Source organism: Microplitis demolitor, chromosome 3 (assembly GCF_026212275.2).
Source record: "Microplitis demolitor isolate Queensland-Clemson2020A chromosome 3, iyMicDemo2.1a, whole genome shotgun sequence".
In the NCBI taxonomy this organism is placed as follows: Eukaryota; Metazoa; Arthropoda; class Insecta; order Hymenoptera; family Braconidae; genus Microplitis; species Microplitis demolitor.
The window spans coordinates 23,681,154-23,702,293 of record NC_068547.1 but is presented as its reverse complement, the minus strand read 5'-3'; the positions used below and the strand labels follow the sequence as shown (position 1 = coordinate 23,702,293).

At 29.5% G+C, this 21,140-nt stretch overlaps 2 protein-coding genes and 1 long non-coding RNA gene across 16 annotated transcripts in view; 2 read left to right on the top strand and 1 right to left on the bottom strand.

The window, feature by feature from the left end:
• The window catches only part of LOC103580498 (microtubule-actin cross-linking factor 1), a 96,650-nt gene extending 85,922 nt beyond the window's left edge, over window positions 1-10,728 (top strand). For 8 of the 14 annotated variants that reach the window (XM_053737687.1, XM_053737683.1, XM_053737685.1 and 5 more), the window contains 13 exons: window positions 54-301; window positions 516-569; window positions 795-836; window positions 1,391-1,468; window positions 1,756-2,045; window positions 2,121-2,350; window positions 2,442-2,559; window positions 4,474-4,619; window positions 6,637-6,799; window positions 6,870-7,007; window positions 7,079-7,262; window positions 7,630-7,692; window positions 8,689-10,727. In XM_053737687.1, the coding sequence (XP_053593662.1) occupies window positions 54-301; window positions 516-569; window positions 795-836; window positions 1,391-1,468; window positions 1,756-2,045; window positions 2,121-2,350; window positions 2,442-2,559; window positions 4,474-4,619; window positions 6,637-6,799; window positions 6,870-7,007; window positions 7,079-7,262; window positions 7,630-7,692; window positions 8,689-8,854 (1,920 nt within the window). In that variant the 3' untranslated portion in view covers window positions 8,855-10,727. Of the gene's footprint in view, window positions 1-53; window positions 302-515; window positions 570-794; window positions 837-1,390; window positions 1,469-1,755; window positions 2,046-2,120; window positions 2,351-2,441; window positions 2,560-4,473; window positions 4,620-5,501; window positions 5,609-6,636; window positions 6,800-6,869; window positions 7,008-7,078; window positions 7,263-7,629; window positions 7,693-8,688 lie in introns of all 14 variants that reach the window. The other 6 variants (XM_053737695.1, XM_053737684.1, XM_053737693.1 and 3 more) reach the window with 5 other exon arrangements.
• A 330-nt stretch (window positions 10,729-11,058) lies between these two features.
• On the bottom strand, window positions 11,059-18,324 carry LOC106693151 (transcription elongation factor SPT6). The gene is made up of 3 exons (XM_053737438.1): window positions 18,289-18,324; window positions 15,273-15,788; window positions 11,059-15,186 (listed from the first exon to the last, which is right to left on the bottom strand). Exons 1-3 carry the CDS (start codon window positions 18,322-18,324, stop codon window positions 11,059-11,061), a joined length of 4,680 nt encoding a protein of 1,559 aa, XP_053593413.1.
• Window positions 18,325-18,466: 142 nt separating this feature from the next.
• On the top strand, window positions 18,467-19,750 carry LOC128667434 (uncharacterized). The gene is made up of 3 exons (XR_008403397.1): window positions 18,467-18,575; window positions 18,905-19,033; window positions 19,399-19,750. It is a non-coding gene; the product is annotated as an uncharacterized LOC128667434 (long non-coding RNA).
• Window positions 19,751-21,140: the final 1,390 nt, after the last annotated feature.

Below are 21,140 nucleotides of genomic sequence, written 5' to 3'. Positions count from 1 at the left end.
ATAATCAGTTAAATTTTTTTTTTTTAATTATTAATATTTTTTTTTTATTACAGGATCTTGATAATCTACTGGAAGAATTGCTTTCATGGTTAGAGGGACTCACAAACACACTGGTAACTTTGGAAGCAGAACCACTGCCAGACGACCGTCCAACTTTAGAAATGCTGATCGTTGATCACCGCGAATTCATGGAAAATACTAGTCGCAGACAGGTTGAAGTTGACAGTGTTTGTAAAGCCCGTCAAATAAAATCCATCAAGGACAATCGGAAAATGTCGAAATCTAGATTACCCGGTTCTGTGTAAGTATGCATGCTTTTAAATAAAATTCTTTAGCTCTTCGTACTTGATTAATGTAAATATTGCACACTTTTTATTTTATTTGTGTATAAATTTTTTATGTTTTTTTGTCGTTTGTATTTTTTTATGTCGCTTGAAAATTCACTTTGTAAATTATCCATCACTATTTCGCAATTCACGTGTCTATTGTTGCATGGCGCACTGATAAATCATCAGTAAGGATCTCTATCAAGAGACTGATCAAGATGAGCAGCCACTTCGTAAGCAGAGGTTTGTTTGCTTGTCATTTATTGTTTTATTCACCATCACTGTCCACTAGTTTATTCAAATTTTTAATTTTTTAGTCATTTATCAAATCATAGAAAAAAAACAATAGTTAATTATAATTATCAATTAGCCCAGCAGATTAAAATAATTAAATGAATACTAGATTACATTTGTTTTAAATGTTTTGTCGTGTTGTTTTAAAAATTACGTTGCTTTTAAATTGTTTAGCTTCAAAGGCAGTCGAGACCTGCTGCAATCTCGCCGAGGAAGGTACGCTTGCTGCTCAATTATTATCATTATTTTTCATTCACCCACATCACTGCACACTGTACAAAAATTTACACAACTACTGCCACAAAAATAATTTCACCCACATTGTTTTTGTTTTTGTCTTTGTCTCTGTCTTTGTTTTTTGTGTTTTGCATCACTAATTTATTTTACATATTTTATTATAAAATTATTTAATTTATTGTTGTAAATAATTATATATATGACACTATATATTTAAATTTACAGATTATCAATTACTTTTAAGATTTACTACTTTAATACATATACACAATACAATTAAATCATATATTTATATGTAAGAAACCAATAGCGGGACAATAATTATTTTTTTTTAAATTATATAAATTGAAAAATTATTTTAGCTGTCCCGCTATTTGTCTCTGTACTACTTTAATACATACATGGAACTAAATTATATATATTATTAAAATTACTCCTTGAAAATTTGAAAAATCACGAAGCAAAAAAACAAGATTGAAAAATATTTAGTTAAGTAGAGTGTTATGAGTGATTTTACGCATGTTCTTGTTTAGCCGAGCCAGTCCAGGTCGTGAGAGGACACCAGATCCTTCGTTGCCGCATATTGGCCCGCGATTCCCACCCAAAGGAAGGTTCGTTACTTACATTTCTTAAAAACTCCTTAATCTCCTGTACAAAAAAAAAACGTTTGTGTGTAATGACTGAAAAAAAATTGAATGGTGGTTGGATTGTGAAGTACGAATTTAATTATTTATGTTAGAGAATGAAGGATGTGATTAAAATGAGTTGTGATTAAAATAATAGAGAATGAAGAATGATGTGATAAAATTGTCTTGATCTTGATAAAAAATTTAACCAGAGATAACAATTTAACAATTGACAATATTTTTATTAAAAATATATATTTTAATGAGAGTAGCAAAGGAGCCGAGCCCGAGTTCCGTAATCCGCGTGTTAAACTTCTTTGGGACCGTTGGCGTAATGTCTGGATGATGGCATGGGAACGCCAGCGACGTCTTCAGGATAAGCTTAATTACATCGACGAGCTTGACCGTGTAAGGAACTTCAGTTGGGAAGACTGGCGCAAGAGATTCTTGAAATTCATGAATCACAAGAAATCACGACTGACGGATCTGTTTAGAAAAATGGATAAAAATAATGATGGTCTTATTCCAAGAGAAGATTTTATCAACGGCATCATGAATACCAGTTAGTATTTTATTTATAATTATACATTTATTACTAACTACTTGATACTCATTAATTACTAATGAATTTTTACAGAATTCGATACGTCCCGCTTGGAAATGAATGCCGTCGCTGATTTGTTTGATCGTCACGGCGAAGGTCTTATTGACTGGAAAGAATTTATTGCCGCTTTAAGACCAGATTGGGAAGAGAGACGTACTTATCATGATACCGACAAAATTCATGATGAAGTTAAGAGACTGGTGATGCTGTGTACATGCAGGCAGAAATTCCGCGTCTTCCAAGTCGGCGAAGGAAAATACAGGGTACATTTATCATTCCACTATCTCTTACTAATTTTCCTTATCAATAAATATCATAATTATTTAATAAAAAATATATATTTAAATTATTTAGTTTGGTGACAGTCAAAAATTACGTCTCGTTCGAATCTTGAGATCGACGGTAATGGTTCGAGTCGGCGGTGGATGGGTGGCCTTAGACGAGTTCTTATTGAAGAACGACCCATGTCGCGGTAAGTTATTTTTCATCATAAATAAATATACATATATAAAATACTATTAATTAAAAGAATAAAAATATTAATAATGATTCAATAATTCCATAAAATACAAAATATTTATAACTAATACGTCAGATTAGATAAAATTTGAGTCAGGACTTCCCCCAGAGGCAGATTAGTTTTATTTTAAATCTATATTTAATTTCCATTCTGTTAATATTTTATTTTTATTATATATATATATATATATATATATATATATATATATATATATATTATTTATCGTTTAGTTTTATTAATTTTTTTAAAACATTATTCATAATCGTCAGTAATCATAATCCACTTGCTAACAGCAACGTTTCGTAACATCACCCTGATCTAACTAAATCGGTTTATTTGTTTACATATATTTATTTAATTAAATAATTGACTAATATTTAAAATCGTTAATGCACGAGACTATTTAATAAATTAATTGAGTAATTAATAAAATAACTAAAAATCCCATCGGGTTTGTGTGGATGATCTCAGCTCCTGAGGTAACAAATAAATAATTATTATTAATAAACGAATGAATCCGTCTCACAAATAAATATGCTTTATATTTATTTATACGAGTGGTGACAAGAGAAATGAGTGCCCGTTGGTTTGCTTTGCTTAATACGTAGTCACTAGATACTTTTTTATTTATTTCCTTATTTACATCTATCAGATATTTATGGAGTTTTATTTCGGTTTTATCTAACGGTACTGCAAAAATATGAGTAATTAATGTGGTCTAGGTGATTCCGATCGTCATTTTAACTTTCCCTCATGATAAAATAATAAATTAATAACTGCATGGACCCTTGATGTACTAAAAAAGACTAAACATTTTCCATAATTCCCAAGTTTTTCTAATGCCAATACCGGATCCTAACAAGCCGGAACAGCACGAGGGTTGGTGTCCACTCGGTGAGACCCATTGCACGATCATTTTTTTAAATCTCTCATCTAAACTCTATCTTCTAGCGATACATTTTGTTTTTCTTAAATTATTATTTTATACTTTTTTAATTACCTGCTTTAATTACATGAAGACAGAGTGTAGATTTAAGATTTAAATAATTCATCTGTCGCATGTAACATTTTTTCATTTGTTTATTTTTCTCATCAGTGTTTTTTACTTTAAGTGTTTTCTGGTAAAAAAATATCATTAAATTTATTGATTGTAAGGATTTTGTTGAGCTGAAGCTTTAGTTAATTTTGATTATTACTATAGAATTAAGTTACTTCATTTTGGTTAAGTGGTTTATCATTTAGTCTTTAAATCTATTTTCGTTATTATTCTAAGCATGGTGTTGGAGTTACGTGGATTTATATTTAAATGTGTTAAGTTAATTATAGATTTTATTTTAAAACTCGATTTTGAATTATAAGTTTTTTTTTCTTTTTAATTAACATATTAATTAAATAATTCAAGATCAAGTTACTTTAGAAATTAGATTTATAAGTGTAAGATATAATAATTATTTTATAAAAAAGTACTGGTGTGTTTTATATTATTTTTTATTATACGCTATTTTATTTAAACAATTCTAATTACGTTATTTTTATTCTTTTTTTCTTTTCTTTTACACTCAAAACAAACACATATACATTTTCTTTTAAATAAATTTCAAATATACTAAAATTTTAATTTATCTATTTCTCGCATGGTTTTACTTATTTGTCTATTTTAAAAAAACTGCAAAAAATAATTTCTGTAATCCCTGTAAAAAAAAAAACCTGCTCTCTCTCATTCTATTTACTACCTAAATCTATTACTTCTACTTCTACTTCTACTTCTACTTCTATTTCTACTATTACTTCTATTACAAATGCACTTTTATCTTATCCTCGGTATTCTTTTGCGTCTTCTTAACTAACTGCACGCACACACTGTAGCCAAGGGAAGAACGAACATTGAGCTGCGGGAACAATTTATTTTGGCGGACGGGGTCAGCCAGACGATGACGGCATTCAGATCAAAACCAAGTCCGACTTCGACACTCCAACGCACCCCAATGTCTTCTGCTGGTCCAATTACAAAGGTAAAAAACATCATCCACTCACCATGCAATGCAATACTATTCAAATCTTTATTTATTTATTTTATTACACTCTTATACAATCACTCTTCATTTAAATTTTATCAACTGTACCAACTACAAGCTATCTATCGTCTATCAAGTGTATCAAATATCCAGTAAATTTAAAAAATCAAGCGCTTGATTAACGATAAATCAAGTGTACACTGTGCAAAAAAAAAACTCATAAAAGTAAATTGTCTTTTTTTTGCTCAGTATACATTCTATATTTATTTCATTTGCATCACATCTATTGCACATAATTATAAGCACATCCACCTGCAAAATAAGCGTACGTTCGCTTTCAATTGCAACACTCAATGTAAGTACTGCGAATGGTAATGATTATTTATTATTATTTATATTTTATATTGCATGTGCATGCTCTTAAATTTATTTATTTAAATTATTTAAATAATTTTCATCATCATCTTAAGTACATTAAGTAGATTTACTCTCTTATGAATGGATTAGTGGGATTGGTGAGAAAGGAAAAAAATGCAGACAAGCTACTTGGACAAGGGACAAGGTTTTATTTATTACCTGGGCAGATTTCCTCATTGAATTTTTTATAAACCTCAGGAGATGTGATTTTTACTTATTTTTGTAATTCCAACTCCCCCGCGATTTGTCGCGACCGCTGTCGTTTTTTATAAAAATTCAGGGATCGTTTTATAAAACTACCTCGAAATTATTGCAAAGAAATTTATAATTATTGTTACTATTATTACTATTTTTAAAGGAGTTATTTTCAAAGATGCTCGAGGACTCTTGCATACTTTGCAAAAAAATTATTTTGTTCGATTTTAAAAAATACTAGTATGATTAATTTGATTTGTGGTGTAGCGGAGGAGTTTATGAACCAGCTGATGCCAATATTTGAGAGTTTGAGACAAAAGGAGGATCTTCCGTGCTCGTACCCTCTTCACATGCACGCCCCCTCTTACCACTGGGTAAATAATATCATTCTCTTGATTGATTCTGTTGATATTTATATGAGTTGGACATTGCCATGTCATTTTATATATACTTATATTTACAAATATGTAAATCTTTTACTTTGCCTGCATAATTACCTAATTATTAATTAATTTATAAATTAGTAACTTAGTCGTTAAGGTGCATTGTATTTTTAGTGCATTGTGTGAGTATTTTTTCTTGTGTGGAACCCAACGCTCAGTAACTCATACGCCATTTGATTATTTACAATTCACTTATCGATTTTTTTTTTTTTTTTTTTTTTTTTTTAATAAGTAATTTAGTAATTTGTTATATTTATTTTTTATATCATTTTATTTATTTCCATTCTTTTAATTGCCTCGAAACTTTTCATTCCCTGCTAGATCATTTGAATTTATATTTAAAATCCGAAATATTTTTTGAATTTATTGTAAATAGAATTTATAAAAAGTCTTATCAATTTTATAAAATCTTTTTGATAGACGAATGCGCATAACTTTTATATCTATATTTGTAATATATATATATAAATATGAATATTAATTAATGCTCACATAGTGGCGTTGATTGGAGATACTTCAAATCACCATAAGCTACTGTATCTTTCCCAACTCCTTTTGGTAAGTTAGCATGCTTTGGTAGAATTATTTATTTAAATTTAATTATGGTTAAATAAAATAATTAATTTCCATAATTAAATTTAATCATTAGCACTTAATCCATTCGTAGGAGCTGTTGGTACGTACACGATTTTTTATTCCCTATTATTTTATTTAATGAACAGCAAAAATATTTAAATTTATAAAGATTCTTTGTAATTAAATTTAATATTTCTACAGAAAAATATAAAATCTTTATGGATTTAAGTTTATTATAAATGCCATCACAAACACATACACTTTAATTGTAATAAAAAATCCTATTTGTTTTATAATTACGCTTGATTTTTATACCTACTGAATTGAGCAATAAATTGAGTAATTAGTTATTAATTAATTAATTAATTTTTTTTCAAATTCAGGTCAGAGAACGCAGTGTCAGAAGTGTACCGATGGGTCATTCGCATCGCGCGTCAAGGTCATCTTTAAGTGCTGGTACACCAGATAGTCTCAGTGACAATGAGAGCTCATTCAAATTGTCAACAAGAAAAACTAGTACTCCTTACAGAAGTGTCATTACACCAAGTAAGTACTCAATTAATCAGTAGGATGATTATATTTATGAATATACTTTATATAATTAAATTTAAATTAGGTGGCAGCCGTCCATCTAGCCGTCCAGCATCACGACCGGCATCAAGGCCAGCAAGTAGACCCAGTAGTAGACCAGCGTCAAGACAAGGTAGTAAACCACCAAGTCGATATGGTTCAACTCAATCATTAGATAGTACAGGTAATTATATTTTACTTTATTAAATATTTATTTAAGTATTTGACGTTTTATTTATATTTAATTTTGTTTAGATGAATCAGGTACTCCAAGTCGTATTCCACGAAGAACACTAGGTACAACTGGAACAACACCGACGTCAAGTCGACACAACAGTATTTCTGGAAGAAAATTAATTCCTCCAGTAAACGGGTCATCAACATCTCGACCTCGGACTCCCACTGGACTCGTAAGTCCTGCAAGCGGAGTCCCATCTAGGTAAGTTTTTATTACTTATATTTTTTATAAATAAAATCCTGCATTTAAATTTCACAGATAAAAAAAAACTAATATGCATTGCTCCAGATTTATTGACAGCGCAATAGATTTAACTGCATTATCAACCGCATTTAAAATTTTAAAAATAAATTAACACATCATTTATATTTATATTAATTAGCATAATAAAATATTTTAAATATTTAAAATTTAAAAAATAGTCGCGAGCCTTTAATTAAATAATTAATTTTTTACTGCTACTTTTTAATATTTTAATTTATTATTAAATTCGCTAGATTTTATTTAAAAAAAAAAAATTGAAAAACATAACAAACTGATCTAGAGTCATAACTAAAAATTTTTTTAGGCTTGGTTCGATTTATAGAACATCGAGTATCCCAACTCTTTCTGGTGCCGTAACACCAAATAGGTAAAGCGTAATTAATATAACTGGGAATTATAATTTATTTAATACTGTGTCGGGATAATAATAAAATAGGCTGCTTTAACTAATGGTTTATTTCTGATATATATATATATATAAAAAGATAAAAATAAAACCACTTTCAATTAACATTTCCACTGTCTTGCTCTCTATAACTCTGGTGATGGTTTAGTCGCTCGCGGATTCCTGTGTACGTGGGACCAGATATTAAATCTCCTCAATCTACAACGAGTAATTTTTCAACTCATTCCACGCAAAGCAACCATTCTACAATTTCAACTGACTCCACTGGGTATGCCTGATCTGTCGCTAGTTTGTCATGTCCGTTTTCTTTCCTTGCATCATAAACTGAACTGATATTATTATTATTATTTTTCCCAAAACCAAAAAAAAAGTACCGTTTTAATGAGTGACAGCACAATTCCTTTACCCACTTTCAAATTATCAAATTATTTTTATTTAAAACAACCTCCGACTTTTATTATTATTTGTTTTTTTTTTTTTTTTTGTATTTACCCTTACTGTTTATTTATCTAAATATCTATTTTATTTTGCTTTGAAATAATACTAACTCTCATAAATATATATCAGGGGCAGCTCTGTCTGTACCAGTTCAGCAACTAACTATTCATCAGCTATTAAATATGCTAGGTAACTAGCATCTGTCATTCATTGTTTAAATATTTACAAAATAATCATTTTTCAATTTTATGTCACGTAATCTAGCGATCCGTGGTCTTATTTTTAGTCACAATTTAAAAAATTTAGTTAAAGTAAAATTGACACTGAAATAATAATTTCTTAAAGTAGAAATTTAAATTTAAAAATGATTATTTTGTTTGCTTTATAAATAAATGCTTATAAAAATAGCTTGTAGAAAAATGTGATTGTCAAGAGTCTAAATGTCAACTGTAGTTTATCTTGGTGTAAATAATAATTAATTTATAAAAATTACTAATTATTATAATTAAATTATCTTAGGACACGAACACCTTCCAGTGGTTCATCGACGCCCTTGCCACCGGCGTCAAAATTATCGCGCAAACCTTCAGGAGCTTCAGATACTTCAGTCTCAGCTCTTCCAGTTTCATCACGCAAAGGAACCAAACCCACGGCCATTGATCAGAGAGCTCCATTTAGATTGTAATTAAAATTTAAAACTAAAAAAAAAACTTTAAATCATTTACGCGAGACGTATGTTTATATTATCATAAAAAATTATCACAAATATCGTGTTTATAAATTAAAAAAAAAAAAAAAAAAAAAAAAAAAACTAGATTATCTTTGATCGAGCTTTTCATACTGTTTTTAATCAAACGCAATGCCAGTAATTATTAAGAGCATCGCTAATAAATTGTTTACATTGTCTAAAAAAAAAAAAAAAAAAACTAAAAAAAAATATTTAAAACGTAATTTTAAAAAAAAAAATATCGAAAAATAGAATTAACATATTTAAGTGTAGTGAAAATAATTTAAAAAATTATTAAAATTTCTATTTATCAAGCAAGTTTATTAAAATATATAAACTAACTTACATATTAATTAATATTGAGCCTCGTTTGACGAAATTATAAAAAGTTTAACGTTACTAAGTGACAACAGATTTATAAATAAATAAACTATTGTATAATATGATTTATTGGTCACAGAGATGAACTAAAGTCAGTTAATTAAAATATAAATAATAATAAATTTTTAAAATAAACTAACAAGTGTTCCTAATAGTACCGAATTTTCGTTACAGAACGAAATTAGTTCGTACAAACAAGCTAAAAAAGAAAAACAGTCTCATTACACATTTGAATGCCATTTACATAAATAATATTTATAATTATCATTTATTAAATATTTAATTGTGTAATTAATTTACTTTTACTTAAAATAATTATTTGTTTAATCTTAATACTAAAACTTTGTTCCTAATTTTTTTTTCATATATTAAAAATTAAATTTAAATGTAATTGTAACTTTGAAAAGAGATTTTCTACGCGCGGGTACTGATCCGGTTCGGGGAAAAAAAAACATCAAATGGCAGACCCGCGCGTAGACTTCTGTAATTTTTGTTGTAAGAAAATTAATATTTACCATTACCTATTAATTTTTTATTGGAACAATTATGATCTGATAAAAAAAAAAAAGTTGAACTAATACGCGAGGTTGCGCTTAAGTTTAATGTTTTATTATTTTTTTTTTTAAATAAAATGTAATAATACCAATTGTCCTAAAAATTAAGAGCTAGAATATATAAGTGTTTAGATATTAACAAAATTGTTATTATTAAGTACTTTTTATTTTTGATTCTTTGCTGTCACGGACTAGAACATTTGCAATTTAAATTTATTATTTTTTTTTTTATTTTTTCTAGTGTTTTTCTAAAAAAATGCAAATGCTCAATCGTGAAATATTTATTTGAAAGTTACTATTATAATTATTATTATTATTGAAAAGAGAATTGAATAAAAAATAATGAAGAGAGAACGTATTATGTAAATATTGGTTTGTTCTCTTGTTTGAATAAATAAAAAATCCGCTGATTAATAAATAAATTGTATGAGAAATAGGGGTTAAATATTTTATTATTAGCGGAAGTGTAGGAAAATGAAAGAAAATCAAAGTTAGTTTTACATTTATGTGGCACAAATGTAAACTGATATTTTTTGTTGATTTAATTATTTTTTTTTAATTAGATATTTTGTAAGTTTTTAAAAAACTGCGAAGAACATAATAAAATTAAGTGCGACAAAATAAAAAAAAAAGTAAATAAAACAAATAAGTCTGAGGTAATGCCTCATAATCGTTAATTAATGAAGAAAAAAATATTTAAAAGACATTTATAATTCTTTTATATTAATTATTAAAAAAATGCAACTAATATAATAAATATATATAAATAAAAAAATTCCTCATTTTTACTTATTAATTTTTCTAATACGATTAATGTATTAACATTGTTATAAAAAGATTTATGTTTTGCCTTATTGTAAAATTATGTATCGTTTCTAATACGCTGTGAAAATATACATATAGATATATATATTTAAATCAATTGTATAGAAATATTTATTCTTAATTTATTTACGGCAGTAAAATTGAACTAAAAATGTACTTACCTTAGACTAAATTCTTCATTTCCGCAACGTATTGGACAGCAGCTTAAGTTCTAAATATAAAACTAATTTCTTATAAACTAAAGTCTTAATTATCTATTAATGGGAATATTTAAAAAAAAAAAAATTGGTATTCGTTTGATTGTTCTTTATTAAAAAATACAAACATCATTGAATTTATTGAGAAGTGATAAAAGCCTTGAAAATAAATATATACAAATTTATAAATAAATAAAAATAATAATCAAGCAGCCAAACATCTGATCTCTGAAGTATTACGATGTGTCATTTCAGAAACCCTAGGGGGTACAACAATTGGGTTCCTGAAATTTTTTTTGAACCAACATATCAATGCATCAAGATTATTGAACACTTGGTTGCGATATTTGAATCCCTGTGAGATAACAGTAACATACTCATGGTAACATCTTAATCGAGGCACGTACGATAGTAAAAATTTACCAGGATAATTTTTCGAAGCCGAAAAAATGTATGGAATACTAGCAGGATTTTTTCTCTTCTGTTCCTTTAATATTTGCTCAGCCTTTTCTTTGAATCCAAGAACCTCAGGGTGATAGTACTTAAATTTAAGTATTTCTACGACATTACTAGCCATTACGTTGATATATCTCGCAAGTATTTCATCCAGGTCTTCAAATTTTTCAGTGCCGATCCACAAACTTCGTCCCAATGAAAAAGAATTTGATTTATCTGTTTCAATTACATCAATGTACTGATAAATGTCATCAGTTACTTTCCAAGTGACTGTTAAATGATCGATTCCTTTGCTGCTGGGTCTGATAATAGCTTCCCCTTGATCCATAGTCTTTATCATCTTCTCAGCTTCAGCGAAACTTATATTGTGAAATGACGGATGGACAATAAGACGTGTAGTATAAATCGGCTGTTTACTTTTCCTGCTTTCTTTTTCTGCTCTTTTATCTTCTTCTTCAGCCTCTGTGTCGTAGTATAAGTCCTTAGCAGGTCGCCAGGTATTATTTACGTCAGCAAGAACGCTGCTTTTACTGGAACATTCGCTGCCGAATTGGTCTACATCAATTTTGATAATACGACAAGCTATCACTTGTTGGATATGCACCCGATCCTGAGGATTCGCGACATAATTATCAGATATATTTATAGAATTAAGGTATCCAGACACTCCATTGTCCAAACGAAGTCTAACGCCGACAGCTTTTCCTGGACAAGATCCCGTGTCAAAATGAATCCATACTTCAGTGAGTTCAAGAAAATCATCCTTGGAACAGAATGGACACTTCCAGAGTCCAGTATCGTCATTTTTAACGGGGTGTGCTTGCTCCAGTTGTGTAACTTTGGGTTTTTTGAATCTGAACCCAATAACTGTTGCCTGGACTAGTTTGCCGACGTAAAAAGTTTCTTGAGTCTCTTTGGTCAATAGAGTAAACATTTCTTCAGGAGATGGAGATTTATAGGGCACTCGTAGATCTTTGTAGCGGTAAGTTAATTCAGTTTGGACATCATAGAGAGTAGTAATTTTATTTCCAAAGCCTTGTCTCTCTAACTCGACGGCAAAAGCTTCGAGATCTAATTCCTGAAGCTTGTAGGGAGTTTTTATTATTTCTTCGATAGCTGTACCTGGATCTGCATTTTTGACCCCGTATTCCAGAGCATCGACGGCCATTTTACGCGCCCACTCGTACGTTTCTGGATGAATTCTCGTGCTGTCCAACACCTCAATGTAGATATCTGAGTTGTCGTCGAGAGTAGCCGTGTCTATTTTTATAAATCCAGCGCAATTCATAAAAACTTTAGGTCCCATATGGCACACAGTCACCAAATGAGTACGATTTTCCAATTTATTTTTTTTGCTTTTCAGTATTTTCAATAGAACCTGACTTTTTCTGGGGCCTAATCCACAAACGAATTGTAATAAATTTTTATTGTAAACTTTATTGCTGCTCAAGTCGACACCAATTTCATTGACTCTGTTGATAAATTCAGTATACAAGTCCACCAAAAGCTCTTCTTTTGAAAGTAAATCTTGAAGGGGATGGAATTTCAAGCAGAGCAAGTCTTCATCTGGATTACAAAGCTGCGAAAATTCCCCGAGAGGATTTTGTAGACGTCGCGCAAGTGAAATCGATTCTCTCAGTAGTGGAGGGAACTCGCGGAATTCAGCTACTCCTCTATTGCTGGTAGAAAATAACTTTGCTACATTAGAGTCACATATTTCAACTTTTATAGCAGGATACTGTTCTTTGACAGCAAGCTTTGCCAAGCATTCCCTGATGTCATTGGAAATTGTTTGAGCATCTCTGGATTCACCGCCAATTACTACAATATGAGGCTTATTTTTGCTGATAAAATTTCGCAGAGAAAGTAAATCAGCTTCTTTGAGATGTCTTTCGTTTTGGTTAAAACTATTCTTACGTTTTAACAAATGAGGCAATTTTAAAAAGTCAACGCATTCACCATCCGGAGCGACGATTGAAGCAAACGCAGCTTGATTGACATCTGGAACATAAGCGATTCCCATTGACCTGATGCCTTCTCCAGTGTTCCAAGCTTCGTCATCTTGGCCATTAAATTTGCATGTGTAGGGAGCAAATTTTATCCAGTTGAATAATTTGCGACAGCACAAGTACGTGATGGATTCCTTTGCTTCAGCGGTGATATTAGCTCTTAATTCATTCTTCAAATCTGGTATAACATATTTTTTAAAAGCCAATTCTACACTACCAGTACGTAAATCATTCCAGTCTTGGACATTTCTGTTGAATTCATCTTTGATGTATAGCTGCTTGAATTCACTGATAAAGTCTGAGCCGACAATGCCTTTAACAGTTTCGCTGAATGTGATCGTTATCAAACCATCAGCTTCAGCAGTCGATAACTTGAGCCACATATGATCAACAAGTTCACGAACTGGTTTGTCCTTCAAGTACTTCATGGTATAGATCGGATGACTTTCATCTATTCCTCTGATTCCTTTTTTAGTCGGGCGTACTGACAGCTTAGCACGATCCATGTAAATTTCACGAGCGCATTTTCGTACAATTGGTTCACGTGCCAGTTGGATGGCCACCATGTGCTGAACAGCTTTCAGAACTTCTTCTGTGGACTGGAAACTTCCCCCGAGATAGTCTTGCGCCACTACATCAGGATGAACTGGATGTTGATTGACTTCATGACGCTGATAATTGTCTTGTAAATTTTCAGCAAAGTGTTCAGGAGTGAGACCAAAATTTTTAGCAAAACTGCTGAGCCCGGCGCGGACATAAAGTGCGTAAGGTCCACTTCTGACGGCCTGCTTAAGAGTACAGTCATTTTTTTCAGTCTCTTCAGCATCTTCATCCCCAAGCGATGGATCTTCACTATTTTTTTCTTCAGCCTCCAAAAGATATTGTTGACGTTTCCTATTTTTTTCCTGTCGAGCTTCCATCTCCTTCTGTCTCAAGATTTCCTTCATTCGCGGAATGTCGCGACTGTAGTAGAGCATGAAATGATTATAAACGTCATTTCTCTCTTCGTTTGTTTGGACGTTCTTCAATCGCTCGATATCTTCGTCTTTGATAATCCTAATCTCATCTGGAAGTGACGCCTCAGGATTCTTCATTAATTCGTCCAATTGAAAATCTCTCATATTTTCAAACAACCTCAGCAATTTTTGTTTTCTCTGGTACAATTGACACCACTTAGCATCGAACTTGTACACTTTCCACAAATCATCGATATTTAATTCTGGTTTCACTAGTTCCTTGCGGTAAAAAGCTATAAAAGGAACTTCAAAGTTTTGATTGCGCATCAAATTCAACGCATTCTTTATTTTCTTCACAGTTTCTGGTCCTTTAGATCCTAAATTATTCATACCGCCTGAACAATCCGTAACTTGTTGCAAAATTTTTCGTTGTGTGAATGCATGCTTATAAATCCACTCTGCCTCTTCATCAAGCTCGTTGGAACCTTCAGGTACAGGAGTAATCGGCGTTGAGCGTAACTGCATTCTCTCAGGAATGTCCTTGCAACGGATCTCATGATCTAGATCCGTATAGAATGAGCGTTTTAAATCACTAGGCTCGTATATTTGGAAAATATTTTTGCCTGTAGGTTTTCTTGTACTCCTCTCATCTTCAGCTTCCTCATCTTCGTCTTCTGGAAACATGTCATCGTCGTACTGGTGTTGTACGGTGTCATAATCAAAGTCAACACCAAATATTTCCCTGGCCTGGTCCAGAGCTGAATCGCCTGCAGAAACATATTTCCTCTTGGGTATGGGCTTGTCATCATTGTCAACAATGAAATCATCGTCTGATGGAACACTTTGATCATCGTCGTCAAGATTGGATCCCTGATGCTCCGATTCGCGACTGGGACTTTGATTTTTAGTATCCTAAAATTTTTAATTATAAATTTGAATCCATGAAATAATTAAATAAAGTAAATTAAAATAATTATTATAGAAACTAAAATACTTACATCATCAATGCCATTTTCAAATAATTCATTAGCAATAGATTCTTTCTCAGTCCTTCCATTTTCGTCATCTTCGTCGTCAGATCCACCGGCTGGCATCTGCTTCAAACGTTTGAATCGTCGACGGTCAACAGTAATGCCCAAGTTTTCTTCAATCAAATCATAATCATCGTCCTCCAAACGATCATCAAAGTCATCGTCGTCGTCATGACTTTTCTTTCTTTTACTCCCGTTGACTTCATCGTCGGCTCCGTCACTTTTCTCATTTCCGCTGTTACGGCTTTCATCGTCGTCGTCGTCGTCACAACTTTTTCGTCTTTTACTACCGTTGACTTCTCCATCGTCGTCACTTTCCTCACTACTACTGCTACTGCTACTGCTACTACTACTGCTACTGCTACTGCTTTCATCATCATCTCCGTCACTTTCGCTGCTACTGCTTTCATCGTCGTCGCTTTCTATTACGTTATTCTTAAATCTCCTGTTTTCAACTTCTTCATACTCTTCAGTGTTCTTTAACTATAAATTAATAAAATAATATTTATTAAAAATAGTTTTCATTTTAAAAAATCACATTTCAAAAAGTCGCACCAAAAAAAAATTAATCTATTCACTTAAATTAAAAATTTATTTGACAATTTTTAATTCAAAATAATTATTTGATCCACATTAAATTTAAAATTCGACTTAAATTATTTTTAAAAAATAAATAAAGAAAAAAAACTTACGAAATTCATTTTTGCAGCAATAATTTTTTGATGTAGATATTTTCAAAAAAAAACACAAGTAACTTCTGTAACTACTATCAACTTAGATGTTAGAATAGTAACTTCTGTAACAATTATCAATAAGATAAAGTGTGATCGTGATCCTCAAAAGAGTACAGGACAACTAAACTGCATCAAGGTGCGAGTTGCACTTCAAATACCCAGCAAGTCCTTTTCGTTTAAAGATCAAAATTAAGGTAGAAGGGACACTTCTTACAAGTTCATTGGTCAGATGAATTTTACAAAATTTATGTGAATCTCATTAGTTACTTTAGAATAATGGTAACTCTAAGGAGACTGTGTATATTACAAAGAACAAACATTACGGCAGACTGGGTAATTACGCAGGTAATGAACTCATGACCCCTTGTACTGTATGAACCCTTACTTATTTATCTTGTAAGTGTCTTTAATCCTATAATGACTAAGAGTTTGTCTATCCTTAATTAACTAACCATTGGAGTTTATTATGTCGGTACTTAAATATTTTGTCCCTCAGGTGTGAAAAGGAAATAAATCACTAATTTACATCTCAGACAAGACGAATGGAAATTTTTTTATAGCAGAAGAAATTATTGGGATTATACGAGTATTTAAAATAAATAAATTACAAAATATGAGTGTTATTTAATTTTTAAGTTATCTTAATATATCAGGATATTTAGAGAAAAAAAAATAATTATTCTCCGTAAAATAATATTTTATATTTTTTCGTTTAATAGTAATGTTAAAAAGTAAATTTAAAATATATGTTTTCTATTAAAAGAAAATAAACCATTTTCTAGTGGATTTTTATGATTACTTGGATCGGTCTCAGGACATCTTTGACGTCATGTAGCCTAAGTGCTGTACAAATTGAAGACAATGTGTTTTCACTTGAAGACAAATATACATATATATATTTATTTTAGAAAACAGGAAAAAAGGATTTTAGGTCACACTGTAGAATAATTTTAGAAAATGTCAGTCTTAAGATTGGGCGGTCTTAAAAAAATTTTCGAATTTAACATTTATGATCACACGGAGAAAAACGGAGTTAAGAAATCTACGAATTTGAGACAAGAAGTTAAATCGCGAAAAAATAATTATGATTTTTGAAAATAAAAAGAAAAAAAAAACAGGAAACAGAAAATGAAACCTTAATTGAAAAATGAAAAAATGCACCTTTGAAAAATTGAACTATCTAAATGTGCATTTTTTTGATTTGATTAAATTTAATTTCACAGCACTCATAGTATTTAGAATTTTTTAGATGAATTTTTTTCGTTCTCGAATGATACATATTTTTTACATCAATTGTTGAATTTAAAAAATTGTGACAAACTTAAGATTCGATCAAAATTAAATAAAGAAATTTGGTTTTTTATTTAAATAAATATTTGTTCAGATAAATTAAGTTGTGGAGTGATAATTTTTATTAACCTTGCAATTTTTTTTCTTACTCTGACCTATAATTAATAATAAACCGAAAAAATAGGATACGCCCTTATGACTTTAAAAAAATTTTTGCTTAAAACCAAAAGGGCATAAAACAAAAAAATTTTTTTTTCGTTTTTTCCATAGATTTTAATGTTTTTAATATTTTTACATTGATTGGAGCAAAAAAAAAAATTGTAAACGCCCTTTTGGTTCCGCAGAACCAAAAGGGCCTATATTTTGAGATACGCCCTTATGGTTTTAGTAACGCGATATGTATTTTTATTTTATTATATAAAGATGACAAAAATAATTCATTTTATTTTATTTTTAAAATCAGCCCTTAATAAAAATTATTTTGTTTTCAGGATTTTGTAACCCTACAGCTATTTTTTATGACTATTAAATAAAAATATTATTTGTGTAAGCTATAAAAAAAAGTTCTCAAAAAACAGTATAACACAATTTTCTTAATTTTTATTGTTTAACTTGTAATTTTTATTTATTATTATTTACACGATCTATGATTCATATTCACATGACTTTTTTTGAGCTACGATAAAAAAATATTTCAAGAGATACTAACAAAAAAATATAGATAAGTTTAAGTATTAAAATTATTGTGGAACTTTTTTAATTCCATTTATTTGTTTATCATTTTTCGTGTGAAAATTATAATTCGTAGTTAATACGAGTATATTTTATTTCAATTAGAAAATTTATTCAAATTAGTAAAAAAAATGTTACATTTTTTTATTGGCCAGTAAAAAATAAACTTATTGTTTTTTCCCTAAAACAAAAAAAAAAAATATTTATTGTTATGATTTTTTATATACAAGAATATCACGTCTAGTATTTATGAAAGACCACATTAAGATTAAGGTGACACGCCGATGAATTTGATTGGTTCGAGCCAAAATCATTAAGAATTTTCGATAAGAATTTAAAAAACAATATTTATTGTTAAGGAATTTTTTCAAGGCTGATAAACACGGTATACATATGCCCTATAAATATATAAGGACCGTGTTCTAACTTGACCACTTATCGAAAAACTCTCAAAGCTGCATTTCTCGTTTATAATTTTTTAACAAATTTACATCAACTTGCTACTTGTTCCTCGGTAAGTATTTTATAAAACCAATATTAATAAATTACTGAAGCATCTTGTGATCTCTGATCAAGAAAAATTATTTGAAATGATTTACAACAATTTGAATTGGATAATATATAGATGTACACTTAGCATGGAAAAAATCATTTTTCTAAATCAGGAATTCAGATATCACTTTTGTGGCAAATCTATAACAATCAATTTCTGAGTATTTTCTTTGGTTGATCCTTCGTTAAACTGATGTATTATGAGAAAGTTATCTTGAATCGATGAATATTTATTTATTCATAATAAATTGCGCTTGGAAAATTCTTTAGAATTATTATTTTTATTGTCAGTTGGATATTTCAAGGGAAAATCAAAAGATGTCGATAAGATTTTTACTGACTCTGTTTGCTGTTTGTCTGTTGGCTGTCAGCAGTTTTGCCTATGATTCAGCAAACAATTGCGCCGAAGCAGGTGAAAATGTAAGTTACATATCATACTGTATTTTCTAAAATATTATTATTTATATTTTAAATTATATTATAAACATAGTCAATGTAGAATCTTGCTCTAAAGTGAATACTATAAAATTTCATTTCACTCAGGAAATAAAATGTTTTTTTTTAAATTTTATATAGTGGTTACTTTCAAGAGCAAATGAAATTATAAAAAATTCTATAATATTTTACGAAATTATTTTTTAAAAATAGAATTATAATTATAGCTTGACATATAATGTCGTATTTCTTAATCAGGAATAATCAGCATATAAGAATACATATGTTCATTTTTTTACAAGATACGCTTGTTTTTAAATATTTATATATTTGTTTCTTGAACATTACAGTGTACTCTTACTGTGGGTGCAACAGAGTGTTGTGAAGGTCTCCGATGTGAGTTACTCTTAGATGAAGATATCAGAGTTACTGGCGAATGTGTAGACGCTTCGGCACCTGAGAACCGATAAAACGAATTCGTAAAAATTCGCTGTTTGCAGTAAAAAGTACATCACTATTTCCAATAACTGACATATTTCTTACTACATATTAATTAATATTCATTAGTTATAGTGAACTTTTATTAATTCATTTTGAAAATTTATATACAATTTTTTAACATGTTGAGTTTCACATTTCAAAGATGTTTCAATAAAATGTGATAACTTAAAATTATCATCAATAAATATTAAAATATGAATATATATGTGTCATTTTTTAAATTGAATTTCTTTTTTTCTTTTAAACACAATCCACACTAATTACGAAATACATTTAATTGCTTTATTCTCACTTAACTACTAGATCAGGTCATTAGTTTTCTATTACATTTAAATATGCGGCAATCCACTAGTTTCAACATATGTAATTATTATAATGATAATGCTGTCAATCAACAAGTTTTACAAAAAAAAAACTTCGCAAATTTGAATTTAACTAGATTAAAGTAGAAATCGAAGACTAAAATTGAGTAAATCGTATAAATAATATAATATATAGGTACAAGCACACCTGTGACAGCTAAAAACGTTATTTATACTGAAATTAATGATTTTTTGATAAATTTCATTATTTGATAAATACATCGGCTATATTTAATAAATAAAATATGATATTACAAAATATATAGTAGGCATAAGACATTTTTTGTTACTTTTTATAAATAAATGAGGTATTTATTTTAAAAAGTAATTTAAAAATTTACGCGCGTAGATTCAAATTCTTAGTGCGATTTTGGTTCCTATTAATTTTAAATTTGTAAATTTAAAAATTTGACAGCAGAATTTTATGGTAAATTTTAAAATTTTAGTAATAATAAAAATAATATTTTACTATTTATGTATTTTTTAAATTTAATAAGCGGTCTGTGAGTGCCATGCTGTCGCCCTAAAATCTCTTTTAATAACAGTAAAAATTTGGTATGTCGAGTACATTGTGGGAGTAGAGCATCCAAGCTCTTTTAATGTTCCGATCACGCTCAATTACTTGTGAACGAGGATTACGCCCAATCGCTGCACCGTTTACAACAGTCATGTATTCAATTTCTGTGAGTGCTTGAAGAGATACTAGCGCTTCTGGAAAAGTTGTGAATACATTATATGAGATTTAATTTATGAGAGAGTAAATAATATTTGGATGCCATGCCTTTACAAGAGGCCCACCACAAAGGGATGATTTTAAAATTACATGATATATCCCGGTTTTCTAGTGCAATTTTCATCTTATTTTTACCTGATTCAGTAATGTTATTGGTTTCACTAAAATATTCATTACAATATTATAATATTATTTTTATGAAAATTATGAAATAAACAACTCGTACAATACACTGATAACAATAAAAGAATAATATTACTAAAAATTTACAAATAATTAAAAAATAATGTGTAAATTCTAATCTTTCATATCCACCAAACTACTGAGACTCCTTGCATCAATCCAAACTGTTTCATGTGTCTACAATAACAATAAAAAACGAATTGTTTATTATAGAATAGCAATTGGTATTTTAAATACATCATTTAATTATTTGAGGGCATTTTCACACAGTGTCCCCATTTTTTTAAATATTCAATGACTCGATTGATATAAG